At 44.1% G+C, this 26980-nt stretch overlaps 1 protein-coding gene across 1 annotated transcript in view; it reads right to left on the minus strand.

The window, feature by feature from the left end:
* Positions 1-26980, minus strand: part of Adcy1 (adenylate cyclase 1) — a 106207-nt gene that overhangs the window by 64451 nt on the left and 14776 nt on the right. The window contains exons 2-4 of the mRNA XM_027388141.2: positions 26753-26902; positions 9351-9469; positions 331-442 (exon numbers count right to left, since the gene is read on the minus strand). Coding sequence (XP_027243942.1) covers positions 331-442; positions 9351-9469; positions 26753-26866 — 345 coding nt within the window. The 5' untranslated portion in view covers positions 26867-26902. The remainder of the gene's footprint in view (positions 1-330; positions 443-9350; positions 9470-26752; positions 26903-26980) is intronic.

Below are 26980 nucleotides of genomic sequence, written 5' to 3' on the forward strand. Positions count from 1 at the left end.
TCCAGCTCAGAAGGGTGGCAAGCCCAGAGCAAGGCCAGCCCCAGAAGAGACACAGTCAAGGCTACTTCAGGTAGAAACAGTGCTGTGGCTGTCCTAGGTGCACAGTGCTAGGCTGGCCAGTACCCAGTGCAGCCTGCAGGATGTGGCTCCATCTAAACATTTCTTAGAAGGAGCCAGTGGAGGTTGTGAAGTGCAACTGCCAGGCTCGGGCCTGATGCAGAATCATTGACCAGTGAGGCTCCTATACTGCAGACACAGAGGCTGGCCTGACAGAGCACCACTCCAGAAGCGGTCTGGCTTTAACAGAACAAAAGCAAACACTGTACTTACCGTGGCTAACTCGTCAAACTTGCCAAAAAGTTCGTTGAGCAGTTTCACCAGCTCCTGGGCCGTGCACTGGGATGCCAGACCCGTGAAACCCACAATGTCTGCAAACAGGATGCTGCAAGAGGAAGGGGATCCAGGTCACCTCTTCTTGGGCACTCAAGAAATCATGACCTAAGAGTTGCATAGCCTTTTCCATTTATACCCTCACTTACTGCTCAAAGCTGATGGAGACACTTCCCCTTTCTCTCACAGGCAAGAAGACCTAGGCTGCAAGACACACCTCTTGGTCTCGGGGATTAGCTAGCTATTGGGCCACTTAGGGTTGCCATCCCCCATGCTGCATCCTGCTAGCTTCCCAGCAGCCCTGCTCCCTTCCCAGGGAGTTCACATGGGCATCTACACTGAAGCCAGGAGCAGAAGTAGAGTGGCCAGCTTTTAAGAAAGAAATGCCTCCCACCAACCTTCTTCTTCCCCTTCTGCTACCTGGCTGCATGTACCCATCAGAGTGTCAGCACCAAAACTCTAAACCACTATGTAGAACAGTGACTTTCAACCCGAATCTCCACCCTTTGGGGGGTGTCGAATGACCCTTTCACAGGGGTCACCTAAGACCATCAGAAAACACAGATATTTACATTATGATTCATAACAGTTATGAAGTAGCAAAGAAAATAATTTTATGGTTGAGGTCAACACACAGGAGGAACTGTATTAAAGGGTCTCAGCATTAGAAAGGTTGAGAACCACTGGTGTAGAAAGTCCACAGTCCCATATGATGTCTTCCAAGTACTATATGTCTATTGCAGAACTAGGGTCAGCCTCTAGAACATGGTGCCTGCTCAATCTTCTACAGAAGACAAGACTCTAAAAGGTATCTCCTATTGTTCTCTCTTTCAAAACTAAAACATATCCTGCAAAAATCTGGGAGGTGAAAATCATATAGTGTTTCTCTTTAAACATTTTTTAGCTTTAAGGTCTGTCTTAAAATATGCTGCTTTGGGCTGGAGAGATGGCTCAGATGTTAAGAGCACTACTAGTTGCTCATCCAGAGGTCCTGAGTTCAATTCCCAGCACCCACATGGCAGCTCACAACCATCTGTAATGAGATCCAGTGCTCTCTTCTAGCCTGCAGACAGACATGCAGGTAGAACACTTTGTATATAATAAATAAATCTTTAAAAAAAATTATGCTGCTCAAACATTCAGAGCTTTCCCGTAATTTCAGGATTTCCAGATGCTAGATGCCCTACCTCCCTCCTGTGTGGGAGCTACAAGTATCAGATAAAAAGAAATGAGCCTCTCGTGAACAACAGATGGTGTCCCCAAAGCCAGGCTGGGCAGCAAAGAGGGCAGCAGGGGTTAGCGCTGGATTCTGGCAGAACTGCCCTGCCCCACTCCACTAGCCACAGTGAGGAGACAACCAGTCCTTCCTTGTGCCTATTTCTCATCTGTGACGTGGAAATGAGAGCTCCCTTCACACAAGCACACACAATCATTTTTATTTTATTCTTTGTTTTTAACTTTTTTCATACAGTATATTTTAATCACATTCTTTCCCCTCTCCAAGCTCCTCCCCCCACCCAACCACCTAACATTCATGTTCCTTCTTGCTCTTAAAAAAGAAAAAACAAAATACACAAACTAAAACCAAACCAAGATTTTTTTAAAAATGCAAGCACACACAGACATAAATATTTACACACACACACACACACACACACACACACACACACACACACACACACACACAAAATGGAGTCCATCTTGTGTTGGCCATCTACTTCTAAGAATGAGTCTGGACACTCCACTGAAGAAAACTGATTTTCCGTCTCCCAGCATCTTTTAGACTTTGTGTCCATTCCCCCTGCCCCTGCTGGGATTTTGTCTGGCTTGAACCTGTGCAGATGTTGCTGTGGTGTCATAGTCTCTCTGAGTTCAAAGAAGCATCAGTCCTGTTGTGCCTAGAAAATTATTGTTTCCTCGTGGTCATCCGTTCACAATCACTTGAAGTGCTAATTTATTTACTTGCAGGTTGCTCGCTGAGGACTAGCTATGCTGGACAGGTGCTCGGGATGGACCATAGACAGGAGATTCCAGCCAACATCTCTGCCCGAAGGATTCTCTCTGGCCAAGGGAAAGGGACATTTGAAGTATGCCAAGGCATGTCATTTAACTGTGGTGAAAACAGATGGGTGAGGAGCCTGTACTGCCAGCTGTGACTGGACTAGCTTTGCCTGCCAAGAAGGCAGGGTGGCAAGGAGACACCAAGGGACCCAGGCTCCGGTGGAAAGGCCCGTGCTGCTGCTCCCGTGTCCTGCAGGACACAGAATGCTTACCTTCTTACTTCAGCCTTTGATGTACCTTCCTGCTGACTTCTGGCTCTCACCCTGTCCATAAACCAGGCATTTTCTCACTCAAGATCACTTCTAGATGGTCCTTTCTCTCCTGTTGCTTTCCGATTCTGCCTGCATCTCTGGCTGTCATCACTTTGACTAGAATATGCCTTGGTGTGGGTCTCTGAGTTTACCCACTTTGAAACACATGGTACTTCTTGGATATATAGATTAATATGGTGGGGTTTTGTTATTGTTTTAAGGAATAGTTTTGGTCACTGTTTCTTCCTGTCTTCTCCTTCTCTTGTCTAGGGCATCTCATCATGTGTGTGCAGATAAACTTGGTGTACCTCACAGAGTTCTAAATGCTTCCCATTTCTCCATTTCCCCCACCCTTCTGCAGCCTGGAGACACTCATGGCACTGCCCCTAAGCTCACTTAGTCTTATGCTGTCTGCTCAAGTCAGCCACTGAAGCCCCCTAAAAATGTTTCACTTCACTTGTATGTCTTAAATTTAGAAGTTCTGTTTGATTTGGTTATTTTTAAAAAGTCTACTCTGCTGGTATTCTCTGTTTGGTGAGAAAACATCACCATGGTTTCCTTTAATTACACAGACACAGTTTGTTCTTTGAACACATTTAAAATCGCTGACTTTAAATGTTTGTCTAAGAATCCCAATGTCTAGGCTTCCTTGGGGACGGTTTCTGCTGACTGCTTGTTTTGCCCATGTAAGAGCCATACATACTTTTTGCAGCATATTCAGTATATTTCTGTTGAGAGCACAAGACAGCAACTCTAGAAATCAGTCACCCCCATCCCCATCTGAGGGCTCTGGTTACGACTGTCTGGTTTTGACGCTATGTGGTGATCTGTGAGCTAATTCTGCTTAGGCTTCATCTTCTGAAATTCCCACAGCTGTGCCTAGACCTTTACAAAGCACCCCATGTTCATTCAGTGCCCGGTTTTCCCTTTCATTCTTTCCAATCACCTTGCTGCTGGCCTCCATTGTCACCACTGCCGGAAGCAGCTGCAATGCTGAAGGTGCAATGCTGAAGGATTGATCACCTTGGAGTGTTTAACAGAGGTGCTGAGCGGCTGCAGCTCACACGAGGTTGAGTCAGGGTTGATGGAGAAGACCAATGAGAGGGCTTCCTAGGGAATTCCTGGGCTGTCAAACCCTGCTGATGGTGACAGCAGAGCTTTGAAGGGGGCACATTCTCAGCTTCCAGGGGCGGTGGAGCTAAGGAGGAAGAGCAGGGGCCAGGTGCAGAAGCCACAGAGACCTAGTCTTGATACCTAGCTGTTTCTCTTGAGGACACATTCCTGGGTAGATTGCAGTTGTTTGGTGAATCACCAAGCTGGATCTAATTCCAGTTATTCCTGCTATGAATCATTGCCGAAAACAATGTCCTAGAACTTAGCCCATTTTTCTTTCTAGGATTTTATACATTTCAGGTTATAATCAATTTTAATTGATTCTGTATGTGGTATAAATAAGGGTCCAATTTCATTGTTCCATGTGTGGATTTTCAGTTTTTCTGGCACTATCTATTGAAGACAACCCTTTCCTTATTCCACTCTGTCAGTCTTGGGGATGCATTGGGTATGTGCAGGTAGGTTCAAATCTGGGCTCCTTATTCTATTCCATCCTATCTCAATTTCTGCTTTCATGCCATACTGTTTCAATCATGACAGCTTTGCAATATAATTTGTAGTCAAGAAGTATATGGCGTTAGATCAGAAAAATATAGTATGATTTACTCCTCTCAAATTAGTTAGGACTTTTTGATGGCCTTATGTGATCTGGGCTAGGTAAAGAGCCACAGGCACTTGAGAAGAATATATATTCTACTGTTGAGTGGTACTGTCTGTTTTGTCTACTAGCGTAACATCTACAGTGTTATCACAGTTCTCCTCTCTCTCTCTCTCTCTCTCTCTCTCTCTCTCTCTCTCTCTCTCTCTCTCTCTCTCTCTCTCTCTGTGTGTGTGTGTGTGTGCCCTTCTGTCTGCCCACCATCAGAGAAAGTGAGTTACTACTGATTTGATGGACATTTCCCCTTTCAGCTCTAGGGATGCTTTCTGTGCATATTTCAGTGTTTTGTGCTGGTATTTTTATGACTGTTATTGTAAGCTGGCTCTCCAACCATGATGAAATGTCATCTCTTCTGACCATTTTGACATGAGTGTACTTGAGCTGATGATGGCAAGGCCACCCTTGCTGTCCCCTGGATCTCATTCACATGGATGCTCTTCTCCATCTCTACCCCTCCAGCTAGAGGTGTATCCTCAAATCTAAAGCAGGCTTCTTGTACACAAGATATAGTCTGGCTGCTTGGTTAGTGTGGTTTGCTTTGTATCTGTTTGACCTATCTTCCCATTCAGTCATTCTGTCTTTTAATGGAAGGGGATTTTGCCCCATTTACATGTAGAGTATTGATGGTAAGTCTCACATTGCCTTTGTGTTACGTGTGTTTCCTCTTTGTGTTCTCTTCCGTGTTCTGCCACTGTTTGTTGGTTTTCTGGATTGAAATGCTATGATTATTTTCTCTTTTTTCTTTTGGTTAACTTCTTGAATTAGTTACCATATTGCTGTTCAGTTCCATAGAAAAAAATGTACATTTTAACACCTTTTCCATAATTTACTCACCATAATTTACATGTATTTATATATTAAATTATTTTCTCATTACAGTTATTTAAAAATCTTTGACTTTTAACTTTTTTACATTTGTTGTGTGCATGTTGCTATAGGCCTCTGTGTGTGTGTGTGTGTGTGTGTGTGTGTGTGTGTGTGTGTGTGTAGTGTGTGTATGTGGTATGGTGTGGTGTGTCTAATGTGTGTATGGTGTGTGGTAGGTGTGTGTGTGGTGTGTGGTAGGTGTGTGTGTGGTGTGTTGTGTATGTGGTGTGTGTGTGGTGTGTTGGTGCACACATATGCTACAATGTATGTGGTGTGGTAGTCAGTGGAGAGCATGCAAGAATTGGTTCTCTTCTGCCACCATGTGGGTTCTGGGGATGAGTCGCAGGCCAGCAGCTTGGCGGCAAGCTTCTCCACCCGGTGAGCCTCTCTCCAGACAGGTTTTTGATCATTTTTATGCAACCACAATTAGAAAACTATTGCCTTTATACACACACATACAACATACCATTATTAATATGTTAATCTTTACCTGTAAGTTTCAGTTTCTCATGCCACTGAGTTGCTGTACAGGAGTCTTTCATTTCTCCCTGAGAATCCCTTTTAGCACTTTTTCATAATGCAGGTCAGAAGGCCACAAATTCCCGAAAGTTTCAACTATCTGTCAGAGTCTTTGCCTTGCCTTTATTTCTGAAGAAGAAATGTACCAGACACAGCACCTTTGGTCTATGGGCTTTTTGTTGTTTGCTTTAAACATTTGGAACATGTGCCATACGTTCTCTGGCCTGTATGGTTTCTACCTGACGACCCGCTGAAAACTTAACAAGGATTCTGTTGTTTACAGGAAAGCACCTTCTGCTGCTGCTTTCAAAACCCCCACTTTGTCTCTACCTTTACAGAATTTCATCATGTCAGTTTCTTTAAGTTGGTGTCATATATGTTTCCTATCACTGGATGCCCATTTCCACCTCCATGTGTCTATCTGAAAAGCTCTTTAAAAGCTTTATAGTCTGGGCAGTGGTGGCACTCACCTTTAATCCCAGCACTCAGGAGACAGAGGCAGGAGGAGCTCTGTAAGTTCAAGGCCAGCCTGGTCTACATAGTGAGTTCCAGGACAGCCAGAGCTACACAGAGAAGCCCTGTCTTGGAAAAGAAAGAAAAAGAAAGGAAGAAAGAAAGAATGGAGAAAGAAAGAGAGAGGGGGGGAGGGAGGGAGGAAGGGAAGGGGGAAGGGAGGGAGAAAAGAAGGAAGGAAGGAAGGAAGGAAGGAAGGAAGGAAGGAAGGAAGGGAGGGAGGTAAGGAAAGAGGAAGGAAGGAAGGAAGGAAGGAAGGAAGGAAGGAAGGAAGGAAGGAACGACAACAAAAGCTTTTTTATGGTCCCTTTCCCACCCTTCTCCTTCAGCAAATCCTATACTGTATGTTCTGGTCCAACACTGACTTCTCATAGTCTCTTAAGCTTTCCTCATTTCTTTTGATTCTTTTCTCTTCTTGACCCTCTGCCTGGGACCTTTCAGGGACCTGTCTTCCAGTTCACTGATCTTTTCTTCTGTTTGAATCTCTATTCTCCTCTAAGGAACTTTATATTCGGTTGCTACAGTCTTAAGCTTTCTGACTTGGTACTCCTATATGCTTTTATTTCCTTGTGGAAATTCTCATTTTCCGTGTGCATAACTCTTTTCTATCTTCATGAGAGTTATTTTAAGTAAACTGTGTAAGTGCATTTTCTTGGGTCTGTGTCTGCAGGTCTAGCTTCCTCCTTGGCCTGGCTCTTCATTCCCAACCTTTAGAGACCAGCCTCACATAAGAGAGTGACCACATCACTTATTCCAGCCAAGATGCTCAGGCCCTTTATCAACTCTTTGTGTCCCAATTGGCAGCTATGGGTTCCATCCATTCACTCTGTCCTGAGCAGAGGATATATGTGTGGCAGCTGTGGTATCTTCCAGGGTTAGACCCACCTCTATTTTAGAAGCAAACCAGGACTGAGTCAGACCTTTCAGAAATCGGGGACTGAACTACAGATGCTGGTTGTCTAGGCAGCCCCAGGCAGCTGGGGAACTGGTCATCCTGATCAATTCTCTCCTTCCTGGAGTGTGCTGGATAGTTGTGTGTCAACTTGACACAAAATAAAGTCATCTGAGAGGAAGGAACCTCAACCAGGAAAGTGTCTCCATAAGATAGGGTTATAGGCATACCTGTAGGGCATTTTCTTAATTAGTGATTGATGGGGGAGGATCCAGCTCTTTGTGGATGGAACCACCCCTTGGGCTGATGGCCCTGGGTTCTATAAGAAAGCAGGCTGAGCAAGTCATGGGGAGCCCGCCAGTAAGCAGCACCCCCACCATGGCCTCTGCATCAGGTCCCTGCCCTGACTTCCTTCAATGATGGATTACAATGTGGAGGTGTAAGCCAAATAAACCTTTTCCTCCACAACTAGCTTTTGGGCATGGTATTTATCACAGCAATAGAAGACTAACTAAGACACAGCGGGAAGGAGCAGAGTTCGTTTGTGTATTTGTTTGTCTTTTTGCTTTGTTGAGCAAGCAGAAGACCAACGATGCCTACTCACTCAAGTTACCAGAAGGCCCTCAACTGTGCCGCCCTCCTACAGTATGCCCTCCAGGTTCTCGTTGAAACATTCTGGTAGCTGGTGCTCCTCCTTGGCAAGCAGCTGGGGTACTGAATTATGTCCTTTCCAACTAACAAGGAGCAGCAGGTGCGATAAGGGAAGTAAAGAAAAGGCGAACGTCAGCTAATCCTGCATCCAGCCCTCCGCCCACTGCCCAGGGCATCCTGTACATTTGTTTCACATGGCTGAATCTCAATTTCCTGATTTCCACAATGCAGGCTGTAATGCCAGCTGCTCACGGGAGTGAGGGGAGAGCAAACAACCAGGAACTCAGCAAGGAGCTTCTGAGTCCTAATTCTGGAGCCATCTAAGTTCAAATGCTGGCTCTGTGGCTACTTTCCAAACAGCTGGGCCCTCATCCCACACCACTTCAGCATCGTCCTCTGTGGAGGGAGGACCGTACTGGTTCCTATCAAACTGCATGGCAGCTGGGAGTGAAAGAATTCACAGATATGCACAGAGCAAGATCTGTGAGCTGATTAGCCACACAGGCTCTGTCTATAGGCTTGTACCTTGACAGTTCACAGTCCTTAACTAATTTGGGATGAGCCAGCCAATGCTACCCAACATAAGAGAGTTTTTCACATTCTTTTGTGTCTTCAGGTGCCAAAGGCTGGGATTCCCGATGCCAAAACCCAGAAGAGCCAACAAAGAACAACTGAACAGAAAGTGCTTTGTCACCCCATCTCCTGAGTGCCACTTAGATGGTGGCAATCCCAAAAGGTGACAACTCAACTATTCTAAGTGCACTAAACTATAATAAAAAGCATTTTTAAGGACTACACAATACATTAAGACAAATAGTTTCAACAAAATCTTTCTAAGCAGACAAGCAAACTTCAGCCAACCTATCCACACATTGGTTCATATGGAAGGCTTGGGTTCCTTGCCTGTAAAATAGGAGCAATAGCTGCAACCTCTTAGGAGTGATGAAATGGAGAAAGTGAGGTGGAAGAGCCCATCTCAAGCAACAACACTCTGCCGTTATTATGAAAGGGAGAATCCCCAGTCCACTACAAAACCCACTGCCTAGCACCCAGAGCCCCAAGGACTGACACTCAAATGTAGACTCAAAAATCCAGTCTTTGGAACAAAGTTCTGTCTCCTTATCTATGTAGGAAGTGCAAGTGCTGATGGAAAAATGTGAAAGAGAATTGGCATGTGACATCTAAGAAGCCACAGCCTCCTCCACACGGGACCAGCTTCCTTGCTGGGCTCCCACCCACCTGAGCTTCTTGACCATATCTCCTCTCTCCCCATAAACTACAGAGATATTCTAGTTCCTAGTCCTCCTCCCCCATCTCTCCCTCCCCACCTCTTCATCCACTTCCCAGATCCTCTTCCCACCCTCCCCAACACACCTCACCACCTCTGCCCTGAAACCCCCAGTACACAGTCGAGCTGGGTTGGTGCCATCCCTACCTCACGTTGTCATGCCTCTGGATGTAAATCTTGTGGAAAATCCTCTCAGGGGGCTTCAGGAAGTCTTCCTTCATCTCCATGGCTACATTCCGGGGCAAGAGGCTCATGAGCAACCTCTCCTGAAGAGGAGAAACATCATTTGTTAGACAGCAAGGACTTCCCAATTCCTGCTAGTCAGGAGACAAGCTGTCTTCAGTGGGGGTCTACAGACCCTGCTGAGGCAAGCCAGCACATACATGCCCAGGAGCCCCAAATGTGGACTACCACTGAGCAAGCAGTTGACTCCAGAAGTCTAACCTAGCATAGGTGGGACTGACCTTATAGACATGCTTACAGCCCTTGCATGCTATTCTTCTGGCCCACTGTGCACCCTGAGCTTCCGCCTAGCAAATTCCACTGACTCCAACCAAGGCCCCACTAGGCCTCTCTCCCTTCCCTCTACTGTTCCAATGGAATCCAGAAATAGTCCTCAAGATTGGTCTATATTATTAAGTCTGACTCCCCATTACAGGAAGATACAGCCTCGGGGACAGGCTGATCCCTTCTCTTGGTCAATGTCTTCTTGTGTCTCCCTGATCTGTGTAAGGTAAGAGATTTCTTTCTCTCCCCAAGAGGAAAGAATAAGTGTATGGCTTTTTTTTTCCGAAGGGAGTAAGTACCCTGGAGAACCCATCCCTGCACCTTCCCAGGCTTTGGTTTCCTGTCTGTGAGTTGGACTCTGTCTCTCATCTTCCAGATGTGGCTTTCCCTGATCTCATCTCTGGCTTGTTTTGACCTGCCTGCCTGTTGCTGTGATCTGGATCTGAAGTGTAAGGGCCACCATTTTCCCTCAGGCCTCTCATGTCCTATGTTGCCTTGCAAAGGAAGACCAAAAAATGGTCTTTAAATCACAAGAACGGGGAAGAACAACCTACTGACAGTAGAGGACAAGGTTAAAGAGGTGGCTCAATCCCTGCTCTGATGTCACTGGGTACAAATCAAATGAAAGACCAAGGAAAGACCCAGAGCAGGGCAGTTGTCAAGAGAAAACTTGGATAATAAGTGCGCTACTCTAGGCCAAAGGCTCTGTCTGAAAAGTCTATGCTCTGATCCACCCACTCCAGCAAAAGTCAACCACCAACACCTGTCCCTTAATATGAGGTGATGTCAGGGAAGCAACAGAGGGATCTCTTGCCTCACTGGACAGTATCAATACAATTCCCTTTCCCTTGACAGTATGTCACAGAAAACCAGCCTAACACAAGACCACAAATAAGACAGAGCTCCACCCAGTATAACCTAGATGTCTAGATTTCAGAAGGACATTATTTATAATGCCCAAAACTAGGAAAGATGCAATCAATGTTCAGTGAACAAAGACAACCAATGCAAGCTGACACCAAGAGGACAGGTGCTGGAATAACTACAAACACCTTAAAGCAACCATCACAAGGATGACTAGAGAGAGGCTGGAAGATGGCTCAGTAGGTAAAGGGCTTGCTACACAAGCATGAAAATCAGAGTTCAGATCCCAGCACCCACAGAAAAGACAGGCGTGATGACATGGGGAGGAAGAGGAAACCAATGTATCCCATTGTGGGAATGTCATCTGGCCATCCAGAGCTTCAGGTTCAGTGAGTAAGGGGAAACTGATTTTAGAGAAAAAGGCCAAAAATACACATTATAGGGAAGAGAGCATCTTCATCAAATGGTGCTCATCAAACTGAATATCCACATGTACAGGAATGACACTAGATCCTTATCTCCAGGCCTGTTCAATATTCAACTCCAGATGGACCAAGGGCCCCACAGCATAAGACCTGATACCCTGAATCTGACAGAGAAAAGAGCAGGTAGTACACCTCAACTTACAAGCACAGGAAAGGACTTTCTGAACAGGACCTCACTAGTGCAGGCAATAAAACCAACAACTGACAAATGGAACCTCATGAAACTAAAAGCTTCTGCACAGCAAAGGACATGATTAAAGTGAAGAGGCCGCTACAGAATGGGAAAGGTTTTTTAACAGCTCCACATCTAACAGAAGGTTATTATTTATAATATTCAAAGAATTTAAAAAGTATATACCAAGAAAAAAAACAATTTTAAGCAAGGAATGAAACAGAGTCCTCAAAAGAAAAATGAAAACAGCTAAGAAATATTTTTTAACTTGTTCAACATAAGGGAAATGCAAATTAAAACTGCTTTGAGATATCATCTTACCTAAGTTAGAATGACTAAGATCAAAAAACCAAATTATAATGAATTCTAACATCAACAAGGAAAAAAGAACACAAACTGGTGGAACAGAAACTAATGCAGCCACTATGGAAGTCAGTGTGGCTATCACTCAAAATGCTAAAAATCCATCTACCATATGATCTAGCTATACAACTCCTGGGCGTATTCTCAAAGACACCAATATCCTATTACAAAGACACTTGCCCACCCATGTTCATTGCTGCTGTATTCACAATAGCCAGGAAATGGAAACAGCCCAGATTTCCATCAACCAGTGAGTGGATAATGAAAATGTGGCACATACTCAGAATGGAATGCTATTCAATTATAAAGAAAAATAATATCATGAGACTCTCAGACAAATTGATGGAGCTGGAAATACTCACTCTGAGTGAGGTAACAGAGATCCACAAAGACAAATGCCTTGCATTCGCTCTCATATGTAGATGCTAGCTTTAAATCTTCAGAAACATTTATTTAAATCAGAATACTTGCAGAAGAAAAAAACTGGTAAGGGCCACTGTGGTAGATTTCAAGGGAGAGGGATAGAACACAGGAGGCAAAAAGGAGGCAGAAGAATAATGGAGCAGGAAGGATTAAATAGTGGGGGAGAGGCAGAGTAGAAGAAGGAGTAAGGGAGGTATAACTAACACTAAAACCCTTTGAAAAGGTCATAGAGAAACCCACTACTGTAGAAGTGTCCTAAAACATGTACACATATAAGAATAGTTTAAAGGGAGTTACCCTGTAATAGGTAGAGAATTCCTCTCATAGACATCACAGGCTACCAGATAAAAAGCACAGTGCCACCTCTTTTCAAGTTTCGAGGACAATGGGGTTCCATAGATGCCCCCAAACATTATAGACTAACATTCTTTTCCTTGGCTAACCTCCAGAACTTGATGGTAATACCCCATTGCTGAAGATAGCACACACTTGGAGACATTAGTGAGTTTCTAAATTGAAAGCTTCACCCTCCATGCTACCAGGGGAGAAAGGCAATCAACAGTCTTACCCAGCTTGGAATCCTGACAGATACAATAATGACTGGCCTGGCAAGATATGCCCACTGCCACAATAGTGGCATAAATGTTATGGGAGTAACCAACCATTTTCTGCTTGGATTTAAGTCCTGCTTCACAAGACAAAACTCATATCTGGTACCATTAACTAGGCCAAGAACCTGTGGCTAGTAGCAGATCCTAGTCCCTAGGGTTATACTTACTGCTATTTGCTAAATGAACATAGTATTAAACTGCCCCCTAAGTACTTATCTTTATACTCTTAGATTAGTGCATCTCTCAACCTTCATCAAAGAATCCTATCTTTGCAGCACATGGTTTTTATTACAGATATCCATAACTAGTCAGCATTCAAGGCTAAGAGACTGCACAGTTCTCAGCCCTAAATGAGACATCTCTATTACACCCCTCATCTCAAGACAGAGCAGTCATCGAGAGGAAGCAGAAAGGCAGTGGAACCAGAGGGAATAGAAGACTGCAGAGAAAAAATGTTTTCTGGACATGAGAAGGTGTTACACATATGAACTCACAGGGGCTATGACCGTATTCACAAGACCTACACAGATCCCAGCAACCAAATCCCCAGCACAAATGCAAGAGGGGCTTATGATGTCCCACCCTTAGCTGAGGAGCTATTGGCAACTGATGACTGCTGGGGGAACAAGAGTCCATTTTCTTCAGTAATGTGGACTGAAGACTACTCATGCTCCAGAAGACAGCCCTACCCCCATGCACATACCAGCTGCATGGACTCTGTGCATTTAAAACAAAACAATACTCCGCCCCCAAAGGATGGTGGTGAGAGAGATAGGGGATGATGAAGACAAAGGAATTAGATTCATAATTTACTTTTTTAAAATATAAAAATTAAAAGCGGAGAGCAATAGAGGAAATACACATTGATCTCTGACCACCTCACGCAGAGATACAGGTATGTGCAATGCACATGCACACATACGCCACAAGCACTCCAAGTATGAAAAGAGGTGGCAAGAATCCTTAATTAGCAATTTCCAACACATAAATAAATTACATATCCTACCATATGAGCTTTAATCCAAGGATGCAATGCTAGTTCAGTCCTGAAATATCAATGATATATTCCACAACAAGGGATAAGGAATAAAATAACAGCAATTGGTACTGATAAAAAAAAAAACAGCAAAATGCAGCTTTTATCTATGGTGGAAATGTTTATAAAGAAGAAACCAAGAACTTCCTCATATTGATAAAGGACAGCCCCAGAAAGCCACACCTAATGGCTTCCACTGGAACAAGAGATGGACAGTGACTCTCATTACTTGCATTTGATACCACACCTGGCAATCTAGTCAGTGTGGTGAGGTAAGAAAAGAGCTACAGAATAGAAAGAAGAAGTACGAACGTGGTGGTCTCTATGTAAAACACAAAGGATCTACAGACACAAAACAAATACACCTGGAACAATTAACCAGCTTCAAAGAGCCACATAGACAAACCTACCAAGAACCTACCACATGTCCACACATTAGCAATGAACACATGAACACACACTAACTACTACACTGTTCACAATCGTTCAAAAGAAAAATCCTAAGATGTAAAGCTAATTTTAAAAGTGTAAAGTTTGTATTCTGAAAATCAAGGCACTGAGTAAAGAATCAAGAAAGAGCTAAGTAAATGAAGCCACAATCTTCATTCACGAAGGGAAGAGTCAACCTGTGAGGATGCAAATTCTCTCTAGATGACACTATACACACTACCAAAGGCCAAGCAACATTTACAGTAGATAAAAGCAAGACCATTCCAAAACTGATGCAGATAATAAAAGGAAAAGTATCAGCAAACATTTGAAAAAGGACCAACAGGTGGAAGCAGTTAGTCTGTGCAATCCCAAGACTTACTACAAAGTAACAATACCCAAGATAATGTCCAAGAGAGGATGAATCCTGAGGCTGAGACCCAGAAGTGGACCTATATACCTAGACTTTTTTTTTTTTTACAAAAATTTAATAAAGATGATGTTTTCAATAAACCAAAAAGAAGCCATCCCATAACCAAAAAAGAAACCTCAACATCACCTTCATAACTTGTTTAAATGTCTTAAAATACATGTCACAGATTTATCTAATAACTCTAAAATTGCAAATCTGTTGGAAAAACAAAAACAACCTTCTGGAATTAATGCTAAGCTCAGCATTCTTAGACTAGACTTAGAGCAATAAAAGAAACTTTGAGTCAGACATAGTGGCACATGCCTTTAGTCCCAGCACTGAGGAGGCAGAGACAGGAGGATCTCTGTGAGTTCGAGGGTAGCCTGGTCTACAGAGTGAGTTCTAGGACAATCAAAGATACACAGAGAAAGCCTATCTCAAAAAACAAAACAAAACAAAACAAAAAACCTTGAATGGGCCATAAAACAGAAAAAAATGATAAATTGAATCTCATCAAAATGTAGAATGTTTGCTCACTAGCAAAACAAAACAAAAATCTCTTAAGACAATGAGATGACAAGCCATAGGCTGAGAGAAAATATTTGCAAGTCACTCATCTATTGAAGGACCAGCATCTAGCACATGTAGGGTTACCCCAGAGTCCATCAGTTTAAAACCCTTCCAGGCCCATGGTTCAACCACTTTGGAAAACAGCTTTGCTATATCTCAATATTTTTGCTTTATACACATGCCTCAGCACTGTTTCTGGGCATTCAGGCTAGAGAAATTAATATTTATACTCATATGAAAACTTATACATGGTGTTCAAAACAGCTTTATTCATGATCATCATAAATTGGAAGCTACCAGAATGTCCTTCACAGACAGAATGGTTACATACACTGTGATAACAACCACACTGTGGATACCACTTAACAATAAACAGGAATAAACTACGGATATAATCACCAACCTGTATGAATCTCCAGAGAATTATGATCAGTATTAAAAAATCCATAAACCAGATGCTTCCATTTTTATGATATTACAAATTTATAGAAATAGAGAATAGGTTCATTGCACCAGCTTAAGAAAAGAGGTGCTGTGGATCAGAGGAAGGGGCAATGAGAGGGGTCCCCATGCCTATGGGTTCATGTTTTCATTGTAACACTGCACCAGTTGAGTAAGACAGTACCATTGTTCCACGTAAGATCTCTGTCTTCTGTCTTGACTACACATGGATCTACAAGTAGCTTTAAAATGACAAAAAAAAGCAATAAACCAAAACAAGGCTGGAGAGATGGTTCAGTGGCAAAGAGCTCTTGTAGTTCTTGCAAAACAGCTGAGTTTTGTACCCACATGGTGATCACAATCATTTGTAACTACAATTCCAGGGGATCTAACGTCCTCTTGTGACCTCTCCAGGCACTGGGAACACATAAGGTGCACACACGAAATGCAGGCAAAACACTCATAATAATAAAATAAGGTAAATCAGATTCTAGTTTGGAGGAAGTGGTGCATTTACACATTTCTGGTGGGAAGAGGAAATGGCCAGGCACTCCTAAAACAGTTCGGCAGTCCCTCATAACACTAGTTACCCCACGGCCAGAAATTCCTCTCCTAGAAGAGAAATAACAAGGTGTCTCTACACAAAGATCTAAACAATTTTCATCGCACTATTATTTACAATAAGACCAAAGTGTGGAAACAACCCAACTGTCTGTCAAATGTGAACAGACAAACAAAACGGCCAGGCACAGTGGTACACATCTCTAATGCAAGCATTCAGGAGGTTGTGGCAGGAGGATCAGGAGTTCAAGGCCAGTCTCAGTTACATAATGAGTCCAAGGTCAGCCAGAGCTATGTGAGACCCTATCTCAATGTTTTAAATTAAATAAAAAATGTGGTTAATCCTTCCATTGCCTCCCCACTAAAACATGGTTCATCCATACAATTGAACAGAACTTGGCCCATGAAAAAGAATGTAGTACTAGTAAGATGTAACCAACTATTGGAACCAACCTTGAAAACCTCATAACAGGGGAAGTAGTCATTTAGAAAGAATCATACACCATATGGCCCCATTTGTTTGAAATATCCAGGTATTAAATCCACAGAGACAGAAAGTAGATTCACGTGTATCTACGTCTGGTGGAGGGACAGACAGGTAGACCATAAAGGCATGGCTGCTAATGGACAGAAAGTTGCTATGAGAAGTAAGAAAAAAATTACAAAATTAAATTGTATAATAATTCTATACTAATACTATTGAGGTTAATTTAATTCATATTTAATGCACATGTCAAATAAAGTTAATATATAAGATTAAGGCTATACATAAACATATCAAATAAAATTAATGTATAGCATTAAGACATAATTCTATGTAACAAAAAAATTGTGTAAATACTGAAGAAACCATTTAATTGTTTTAAACTTTCAGTTAATCTTTTATAGTTCACCAAATAACAACTGTAGTGATTTGAGAAGTACACTGATAATAAGCGAGCCATTTAAAACTCTGCCCAATGCCAGACAGTGGTGGCGCATGCCTTTAATCCCAGCACTTAGGAGGCAGAGGCAGGTGGATCTCTGTGAGTTCGAGACCAGCCTGATCTACAAGAGCTAGTTCCAGGACAGCCTCCAAAGCCACAGAGAAACCCTGTCTCGAACCTCCCTCGCCCCACAAAAAAAAGAGAAAAAAAAAAGTGCTTGCCTAGTAGTCACGAAGGGGCCTGGGTTCCATCCTCAGGACCACATGAAACTGGATGTGGCAGTGCACGCCTATAATCCCAGCTCTCAAGAAGTAGAAGCAGGAGGATCACAAATTCAAGGTTATCCTCAGCCACATACCAAGTTTAAGGTTAGCTGCGTATGCACTAGATCCCATCTCAAGAAAGAGAAACTAACCAAATTAAACAAAAATCCAGACTATATTATTTAAAAGAAAGTATCCTTTTTTATGATAAATTTTTCTCACACACCAAGAACTCAATTGTTCCATTTACCTTGTTAAAATAATAAATTGAGTGTGCTTTAAATAGCTACACATTTCTGGAGGGTCTGATTGAGTAGTGACATCTGAGGAGCAAGTAGGGCCCTTGGGAACCAGCCACTACATCTCAGAAGGGACGCTGGACTCGAGTGCCTTCCTGGGTGGGTAGGGGCGCCAGCAAAGAAGACCTGGGAGACGATAATACCTTCAGATGCCACTTGTCCTGTGTTCCCCAGCTAGGACCTGTAGAAACTCCAGGGTTGTGGTCCAGGGGAAGACTGTAAGCTCGAAGCTCACCCGAAGCTGGAGGGAAGGTGATGCTGGAGGCAAGAGCCAGATGTAGAGAAAGAAGGGGCACCGGCTCAGGACACAGATTCTCTGTCATCACAGCTAGGCAGTACAACAAGGTCTACCTTCCCTTCCAAAGATCTCCTGTGCTGGGCACTTGGTCCTCTGTCCACTACACTAACAGGGAGTCCCTAGAGCTGATTGGCCATCTATGTGCCTGCCCACACCACACACACATCGAACAAATGGTTGACTTTTCTCCTCCCTGGTAGAGCCTTTCTGAGCTTTACAACTGGTCATTTACAGAAGTTTCTTTATATCTATAGCGCCAGACGGTGCCTTCCACACTCCCCAGGCCTGGAGAGCACCTTCAGCAGCTATGCTCCACCCACCCCAGTAGCTGAAACCACACCCATCCTTTCTCTTTGCATTAACCCCAAGTTAGACTGCCATGTTTGCAAACCAAAGTCTGTCTCCCACTGTCCTCACCCTGATCATCTCACTGCTAAGGTCATCAGCTTGCACATGGAATCTGAAGCAGAGAGGACATAGGACACAAAGGAGACCAGATGAAGGACCCTCCCCGTCATCATGTCTGTTCACAGCCCACTTCTTAGTGAGGATCAGAGAAACTGCCTCTGCCAGTTACTGTGTGCGGTAGTAGAATCCATACTAAGGAAATCCTGAGGAAACTGGAAACATCATAGACTAGTTTTTCTGAAGTCATGGGAGCTCTGAGAAAGACTGGTTCCCCTGGTGGGGATGGTTCACCCATAGAATGACCCCTAAGGGTATGCTATACCTGGCTAAGAGGAGGACCCACTACACCTGATCCACAATTATCCTGAAGAGAAACCCACCCCAGGTGTGGTGCATGCCAAGCCAGAGAGAGCTAATGAACTGTCCACAGCCTCTACAATGGGCTCTATTCCTAGGCTGCTGCAACACTGGTCAGGACCAGAAGGATAGGCAAGAACCAACAGGTAGAAAGAGACCAATCTCCATCCCAGGCTGCTTCTCTACCAGCTCCATGGCAGCCTAGGCTTGCTTCTTCTTTGTGCCTGGCCTTATGGAAGGGAAAGATGGGTACCTTACACCCAATACATACCCACCCAGGCTCCCAGCCAGCCTTTCCCCATTCTTGGATCATGCACTTGATGAAGTCTTGGTGCACAGTACAGATGGAACTGTGTCTCCCACAACATTCATAGATAAAATCCTGACCCCTAATGGGACTGTGCTGGATAAGGCTCTAGAAAGCTGAGAGGCTCTGTCCTCTATATGGGACCAGGAAGCTGCACCTATGAAATCTCAACATTATGGCAGCCTAGGCAAGAGCTGAACAAAATACCAGTTAGCACGCCAACATGGATGAGGCGGATCTCACAAGGCCCTACTCCTAGATGAAGAACCACATCAATTAATGACTGCTGAGAGAAGGAGAATCAATATTTATTTCCCAGGGATGAGCTCCCGAAGTGATTACCCAATACCAAGTGGTCAGCCACATATATGCTAAGTGGACTCAGAAGGTTATATTTGTATATTTATACATATGTATATATGTAACAATAGTGACTAAAGAAAAAGAAATGATGATACATGAAAGTAGGAGTGCTTGGAGACAGAGAAAGAGAAACACTAGGGTATTGGGGAGGGACATTGATAATAGGAACTAAAGATGATCAAAATATATATGTAAGAGATATCATAATGAAATCCATTATTTTGCACAATTAATAAATGCTAACAAAAATGAAAAACCAAAAAGCTCTATTTTTTTTTAAAGAGTAATGAAGTTAAAACAAAGTCACTGGAATGGGTTCCACTCTACTCATAAGACACCAGAGTTGTATACACAGATGGACACCCATAGCAGGACACAACTGGAAGACAGCACCTCCTCAGGCCTGGAGAGAACCCTCAGGGCCTCGGTCTTGGATTTTCTAGCCTCCAAAAATAACAGAATGGAGTTCCCACCCATGGTAGTCTGCCATTATGTCAGGGCCCACCTTCATCCTGTGGATGCTTCAATCCACATCCTCCAGTTATTTCCTAATTCCTATTCCTGTTTCTCCAGCTCTTTCCTGATCCTGGTGGAACTGCAGACATTCCCAGAAGCTGGGTTACCTCATTCTTACCCACCAGAAATCTCTAGGTCCCATGCCCCTGCCACACGTCACTTCACACAACTATATGAACACAGTTGGGGCTGGTTGTCATATCTCTGCAAGTCATGCAGCAGACATTAATTAGGCTTGTAGCCGCAGTCCTGACCACTCCATCTAGATCACTGGCTACCCACAGAACAACAGATCACTTTCTTGCCTGGCAGAAGGCCCCAGTGGGATCCAGAGTGCCTCCTCAGCAGACACACTAGGGTTCTACAACATGGTGTCAGTGTTTCCCGTGCATAGGTACTATCATCTGGAGAGCTAAGGGGACTAGCCTACCCAGGGACAGTACATTGACCAACATCACCAACTGTCATGCAGACTTCAGGAAAATGAGGAACAAAAGAGCTGAGTCAGGAGTCTAAGGTTCACATAAACCTCCTGCAGTCCCTGAGCTATCCTGTGAAGCCTCCTGCCCCAAAGAGCACCTAGCACTGAGCCCATCCTGCCAATGCTGAGACCCACCACAGAAAAACAGGCAGGTGACATTGGACCCTGAGGCTTCTGCTGCCCAAATGCTGGAGCACTTGGGGACAAGCAGCATAGATAGACTTGATCACAGAGATAGTAGTGCTAGAGGTCTGACAGAGCCCCATATAACATGACTGCCACAATGTACATAAACAGGCAGCATCCAGGCTGGAGCAGGTATCACCATACCCCTGCTGACTAGCCCAGCATCTGACCATAAGCAAGGAGGAACTGAAGCTGACCCAAGCCAGGGTGACCAATGGGGGAGTCTCTGTACAATTTACAAGGTGCCCTGGCTACTATTAAACAAACTACACTTTAAGAGTCAGGTCACTCCAACAATAAGCATTCTAGCCTCTTACCTAGTACTCAATGTATTAACAGAGACACCACCTTCCCAGTGGAGGGTACCAGAATCTGTAGTGGTAAGGTACCAGAATCACAAAGGCCCCAAAAGAGTCGCTAATGAAAACTAGACAGGGAAATGGGCTTCCAAAGTCACCCTTAACTCACCTGTCCTAGCTGAGCCTCCTAGCTTGGCCCAGTGTAATCACCAAGAAGGCCATGCTGACCTCAAAGAACTCATTCTTGACAGTGCCAGGTCTAGCTGGACAGCTTCCCAGATGATGGATAGAACTCATTTGAAAACCTCTGCACTTGCAGACACTCTGGGGTAGGCTTGTAAATAACAGAGTTGGGGATTAGGGTACAGCTCAGTGGGAGAGCGCTTAACCAGCATGTGCAGTCCTGGGTTCAATCCCCAGGCTTGCAAGAGGTAAGAAAACAATAAATAAATCAATTTCGATCAGTATTTTTAATAGTTGTAGGGGTTTTGGCTTTCTTTCTAGGATCACCTTTGGTTACTGATGCTTTTCTAGGAATCGGCCTGTTTTATCTATTGAAGTTTTCAAGTTCCCACAGGCATCAAATGATCCCTGCGTGCCCCAAGTCTCTATTTTGGTTGGCTGCTTTGTCTGTAACTACCCTTTCCAGGCCTCACACCTCATGGGTGTCTTTCTTCTTGCTCCATCTCTCTCAGGCTTTTCTACTTCAAAGAATGAACTTTGACGCCTCTGTTCCAGCCTCGGAGCAATTCAACACTGTTCAGTGTGAACGTGTGAACAAGCCAGAAGTGACACAAAGAAGGGAGTGGCCACAGCTCCGTCTCTAAGAGGTGCTCTGTTTGGCCAGGGTTCTGCCCTCACTACTGCACCACTCTTTCACTATCATCCCCAAGTTGTTTAAAATCTCCCAGCCCCAGGTCTCAGGTTAATCAAACAGAGCCATTGTGACAGGCTGATGCACAGCAGAGGCCATTCTACAGCTAACTCTGAATTTTAAAGGGATTTAACTACCTGTCTTAACTACGGGATGAACAAATGTGTAGCAGACTTTCGGTTCCTCACAGAGCCTTTAGGACAAGACTCCCCTTTGTTCTGGCCCCTGTTTGTTTAGTTGGAAGTTAGGTCGTTTACATACTACATTCAAAATCCTCCCCAAAGGGTAACCCTCAGGCATACTTCTCTCTCTCTCTCTCTCTCTCTCTCTCTCTCTCTCTCTCTCTCTCTCTCTCTCTCTCTGTCTCTCACACACACACATACACACACCTGCACACACACTCACACATACACATACATTCTGTCTCTCGTGCTCTCTCACTTACACACACGTACACACAACATACACACATGCTTTTTCTCTCTCTCACACACACACACCCTCTCCCAAGCATATTCCCACACACACTCATATATACACACTCACACACATATGCACATGCTCTCCCCCCTCACAGTTACATAGACACACACACACACACACACACACACACACACACACACACACACACACACACAAATGCACATACATGCCCCAAAGAGGATTCAAAGAAGACAAGAATAGCTCCTAACACATTCTTCCATGAGGGGCTGAAGCTTTCTAAAGATGCTGCTTCTCTGTGAAAGACTAGAGAGCGTTGTGACTAGGGAGTTGGAATGTTGCAGAATGAGAGCCAAAACTACTCTTGACTATCAGGTCCTTTAGAAAAACAACAGCTTACCTTTAACCTTCGTTTATGGCCTAACATGTTCATGATTGTTAGGTAAACCTCTTAGAAGGTACTGCTAAGTTTAACAGCTTAAATTCTACCAACCCTAAAGCTAAGAGTGCTCTAGGAACATCTGAAACCTACAGAAAGACTTCCCTATTTGACTGTTGTCTACCTACCTGACAGTCCACAATCGAATTTGTTGAATTCATTGATTTGTGACTGTTGTCCTATGGCTATACAGGTACATGTAACCTCTTTATGATGGAGTATGTCATTCCATATGGAATCCTATCTTGACCCTGGCTACTTGTTTTTGCTCAAAATAAACTATGTTCTTACTTCCTTGAAAGCAGAGTGAAATACATTCTGCTGATTCAGTTGACAGACGCCTCACCCCCTAAAATAATGTGAAGAGTCAAGCTGGGTGGCATCAGCAGGAGCATAACTACAGCCCAGTACAGTCTGCCACAGAGGGCACGTGTTTCCTATGGCTGCATTTAATACTCTTACTTCATGAGGTTGGAACCAAAACACATTGTAAGCAAGCATGGAATACCTCAGTGGTCTCAAAATTCTCACATGGTACTATCACCAAGGACACACACAGCTTTCGAAAGATGCAGGAGCAGCACACACTGCCAGCACAATAAAACGTAACTGAAGTTGGACAAGAAAAGCTACAACAGGGTCAAGGCAACCAACTGAAAACAGTGTAAAAGGAAAGAGGCACTACAGCCCCGAGCAATTGTGCTGGGGTGTGGTCACTAACGTCTCTATGATTCCTGTCTGTTCCATGAGTCCCTAGGACAAAATGGAGCTGGGATGGTGAGGGTGGTACAGTCACGTAGAGGTCTGTGTCTTAGAGCAGCCAGTGTTCTGCCCTTTACAGACCCAGGCAGTCAGGATGGGCCACAGACACACAGCACATCTGACAGCCACACACTGGGTCTCTTGAGTGCATCACCTGCTTTGAGAATGGAGCTGGATCTTTCCTTGCCAGGCAGGCATCCTCAGTTACAAACTCTTCCACAGGGAAGAGAGAAACTGAGATCTCCAAACCCCCGGTAGTTCACCCCACTGCATCCAGAACTTGTTAGACACTGCCCCCCTTACCCAACCCATGTCTCCCACTCACATCAGAGTCCTTGGCTGCCTGGTCCTCATGCTTGCCATAGCTTAAGACCCTCCCAAGCAGTCATGCAGGAAGAGCTTGGTCTCTTGATCTACTCCGGTCTGAGAACACAGGAGGTCTTGAAATACTGCGCATGCTGCAATGCCCCACTTATGTCTTTGCCTATGCTCTTTCCCTGAGGATCCACCAGCTCGGACCTTCTGAACAATCTTCTACCATTTGCTACAGATGATACCAAACCCCACCAGGATTCCCTACCAGAGCCAAGGTGCAAGCCTGGATCCCCTCACAGTCAAGATGAGTCCCAAGTCTCAAGGATTGGTGGGGCACAGTCCCCAGGGTGGTTGATGCTGTGGCCCTCGAACATCCAGGACACTAGTAGCGCTTTGGGAGTGGACTATAATTGGGCATTACTTAAAGAAATAAAAGTGTGCTCCACTGAGGAAAACACTCCAGGAAATGTCAAGTTCACACCCCTGAAAACGCAAGGGAATACTTTAAATCTAGATGAATACTTGAAGAAAAAGCTTCTTAAAGCACAGTGTCTAACTACAGGTGGGAGAGACTGCTGGAGCAATGCACAAAGAGCTATTCACTCCAGGTACAACATGTGTGGTTTCACCCATGCAAAATGTCAAGCCACAGCACAGAAAATGAAGGTATCCGGATTAAACAACTGTGCAGTTAAATAATGCACATAAAGATAAACCCTTAAAAGTGAATGGCATTCAGCTGGGTTAATGAGGTTGATGACATTACCAGATAGAAACTTCCTTCTTAAGAACACAAACTCTATAGGTACTAGACCTCCCCTCATCTGCCTACCTTATCCAAAGAACTGCAAATGGCCTTGATCCTGGTGCTGCTACGAAACCAAGAGAGGCGACACACTCAAGCAGCACCAGTCATAAGAGCTAAGATAGGAAAGCAGCCATGGTGATTGCCAGAGGCTGGAGGGATAAGGAATATGAATATTATTCAGCCATGGAGCAGGACACAATCATGCCATCTACAAAATGAATAGAACCAGAGTACATCAGGTCATTTAAATAGACTGGCACCAGACATCAGAAGGCTATATGCTGTATGTTCTCTCTTATGTGTAGAAGCTAAAACAAGCCAACATAAATATACAATAGAGATGGCCACAGGGTAGGAGGTGGGTTATAGATGAAGGTTGGGTAATGGGCACTGAAGCACAGTAAGGTGAAAGGTGTATATTCTGGTGTTCCCAGCACAGTGGAGTTACTATATCACAACCTACTGCATATTTTATGAAAAACTAGCAGAAAAGAGTACAAGGGCTATGAGATAAAAATAATGGCCAGGAAGGAGATGCTAATTGTCCTGACTTGATCAGGGCATCCTGCATGTACATGCTGAAATATCACACTGAACCAATTAAATCAGCATATCTGATTAATACATATTTATCAAAATAAAATTGAATTATAGATAAATAAAAATAAAATTTCCTCCATACCCACGAGGAAAAAATAGGAAAGGAAAAATGCTATAAGCAAGGTGATCGATGAAAAGGCAGCAAAGATAAGAGAGAAATGAAATCAGACAAAAGCTGAGGATGCAGGAAAAGACTGAACAGAAGAACCATGGTCTCCTTCAGAAACACACACAAGCATGGCCCACAGAGAGGCCTGCTGCTCCAGCCCTGCAGGGTAACTTTAGCTCTGAGATGAGAAGATTTCCTGAAGATTCACTTCTTGACCTTGTGAAGGCAATAAAGCCAAGGGCAAGCTAGGTGCAGTGGTGCATGACTTCTAGCATTTGGGAGGCTGAGGCTGGAGGATCAAGAGCTCAAGGCTAGCTTGGGCTCCATAGCAGGATCCTGTATCCCCGCCAACCCCACCAAAAAAGAAGAAGCACATTCAAGAATATCTTAGAAAGTACGATGGAAATATCAATACCAGCATGACAACTCTGGAGGCTAAGGAGAAAGCCTCTGAATTTCTCTGACTGACATTCATACATATGGTATATGACACATATAATGTGTACACAAACATGCACACATGCATGCACAAATGCCTATATATGGATATACACACAAACACGCTTACACATACAGACATTCCCACAGCTCCATGTGTACCCATGTGAACAAATGCAAATGTATAAATATGCACATATGAATTCCTACAGGTACGAGCACACACAAGCACATAAACACATACCGCCCTCCAGTTTCCTACCCACATGTCCACACGCTCATTAGCACATGCACAGCCTAAAAATATTTATGTGATTTATTTTTCAATTAGATCCAAACTTTGCTATAAATACTATATTGCATTACAGTGTCTAGGCATTGGAAGAAATGTTTTAAAATTAACAGTGGATTAATATCTTTTATTGATAAGGAAGGTAAAAAACAATTGAGAAATGGACACCTTGTCCTATAGCCTGAATAACCATTATGAGACTTTCAGCAAGAGGTACCCAGAGGGCCTGTGAGCCCCAAGCTGAAAGAAGATTCTGGATTCTTCTAACAAAGACACCCATGAGTACCAAGTCTCACTCTTAGGCTGCCTTGAATCACTCTTAGCTCACCCAATAGGCTCAGTTTCCTCTCAACACCAGACAAGGACACACAGGTGACAGGCCACAGGGGGACAAAAGGGCTGATGTGGGGTACCCTTCTGTCCTATTTCATCTGCAGAATTGGAGCTCAAAGGAGGGTTCACAGGCCAGGGAAGATGAATGCCTAAGACCAGAGGGTCAGGATGAGCTGCACATTTACCTCAGCTGAGGTGTGCCCAGTCCCCACCTCACTAACCGTCCCAAGCCTGGGCTAACCCACTACAAGTGCATCAGAAAGATGAGACACTCCCACATGCCACCCCATGGTCATACACATCTTAAAAGCATCTCAGCAGCTTCAGAGACGAAAGCCCAGGCTGTGTGCCCATCAGATTCCTCTCTTTTCCCCAGATACCACCACAGAATACTGAGCATTGCAGCCTTGTCATTAAAGGGTACACAGAGGCTCAAGATGAGAAGAGGTAAGCACACCACAACTGCCATTTATTAAATAATGCAAATGAACATCAAAATCCAGCACAGCTGGGAGAGAGGCAGAGCTGACCAAAGGGTCACCTCATACTGAACACACTGACCTGCTTCTCGTTCTCATCCTCCAGCCGCAGCCGGTCCTCAATGCAGCTTCGAGCTTGCAGGAAGGCCTTCCTTTGTGAGCGCTCTGTCAAGATCCGCACAAAGACTCCATACATATTCACACCCACGAAGAGCAGGGCATTGGCACCGAGCTGTAAGGAGAGAACAAGTGCAGAGTGTAGCATTCCGGCTAGTCAGATACAGGAGGGCCTGGGTCACCATGGAAGCCA

This window comes from Cricetulus griseus (genome assembly GCF_003668045.3).
Source record: "Cricetulus griseus strain 17A/GY chromosome 1 unlocalized genomic scaffold, alternate assembly CriGri-PICRH-1.0 chr1_1, whole genome shotgun sequence".
Lineage (NCBI taxonomy): Eukaryota > Metazoa > Chordata > Mammalia > Rodentia > Cricetidae > Cricetulus > Cricetulus griseus.